Raw genomic sequence first — 569 nt, 5'->3', positions numbered from 1 at the left:
AAAAATTGTGAAATTGAAGGAACAGAAAAGGGAAAGAAAAAAAGGAATGAATTAAAATATTTGTGTTTGGTGTATATATTGAAATTGATTGTAAAAGGAAACTGTAGAGAAAAAACTGTTTTCTTTCTATTTTATTAATTATATGTAATTTATATATGTCCGATTACGGATTGATTAGTATGCTGTGTGATGTAGCAGCCTGATGTATTTGTGCAGCAAAGATTTTTTAAGACTTTTATTTGCGTAAAAGATGAGAGAACTTGCTTCGTACTCCAATCCAATGCGTCAACTTAGATTGATAGCGGAACAGAGTTATAGGGAGAGCCTTGGGGTAATAATATGGGTCACGACACAACTACTCACTCGTCACCCATATTATATTCTACCCCATAGGATTCATGTCCCCATTTGATTAAAGGAAGGTCTCTGATATGTTCTTCGAATAAAATGTGATTCTGTCAGAACTTATAGAGAAAAAATACAGTTTTAGCAAAAGACTTACTCATTCTGCACCCCTGAGTATTCATATTGCAGCCGCTGACATAAATACATACATCTGGCTGGGGTGT

At 34.3% G+C, this 569-nt stretch overlaps 1 protein-coding gene across 2 annotated transcripts in view; it reads right to left on the bottom strand.

Moving 5' to 3' along the window:
* Positions 1–569, bottom strand: part of LOC106679058 (uncharacterized) — a 73040-nt gene that overhangs the window by 58328 nt on the left and 14143 nt on the right. The window contains exon 1 of one of the 2 annotated variants that reach the window (XM_067045839.1): positions 503–563. The exons of the other annotated variant lie outside the window; for it this stretch is intronic. Coding sequence (XP_066901940.1) covers positions 503–552 — 50 coding nt within the window. The 5' untranslated portion in view covers positions 553–563. Of the gene's footprint in view, positions 1–502; positions 564–569 lie in introns of those variants that run through there. 2 annotated transcript variants of the gene reach the window in all.

Source organism: Halyomorpha halys, unplaced genomic scaffold (genome assembly GCF_000696795.3).
Source record: "Halyomorpha halys isolate HHAL.00 unplaced genomic scaffold, Hhal_1.1 Scaffold174.1, whole genome shotgun sequence".
NCBI classification, from domain to species: domain Eukaryota; kingdom Metazoa; phylum Arthropoda; class Insecta; order Hemiptera; family Pentatomidae; genus Halyomorpha; species Halyomorpha halys.
The sequence above is the reverse complement of the archived record's forward strand: the minus strand, read 5'-3'. Positions and strand labels throughout refer to the sequence as shown.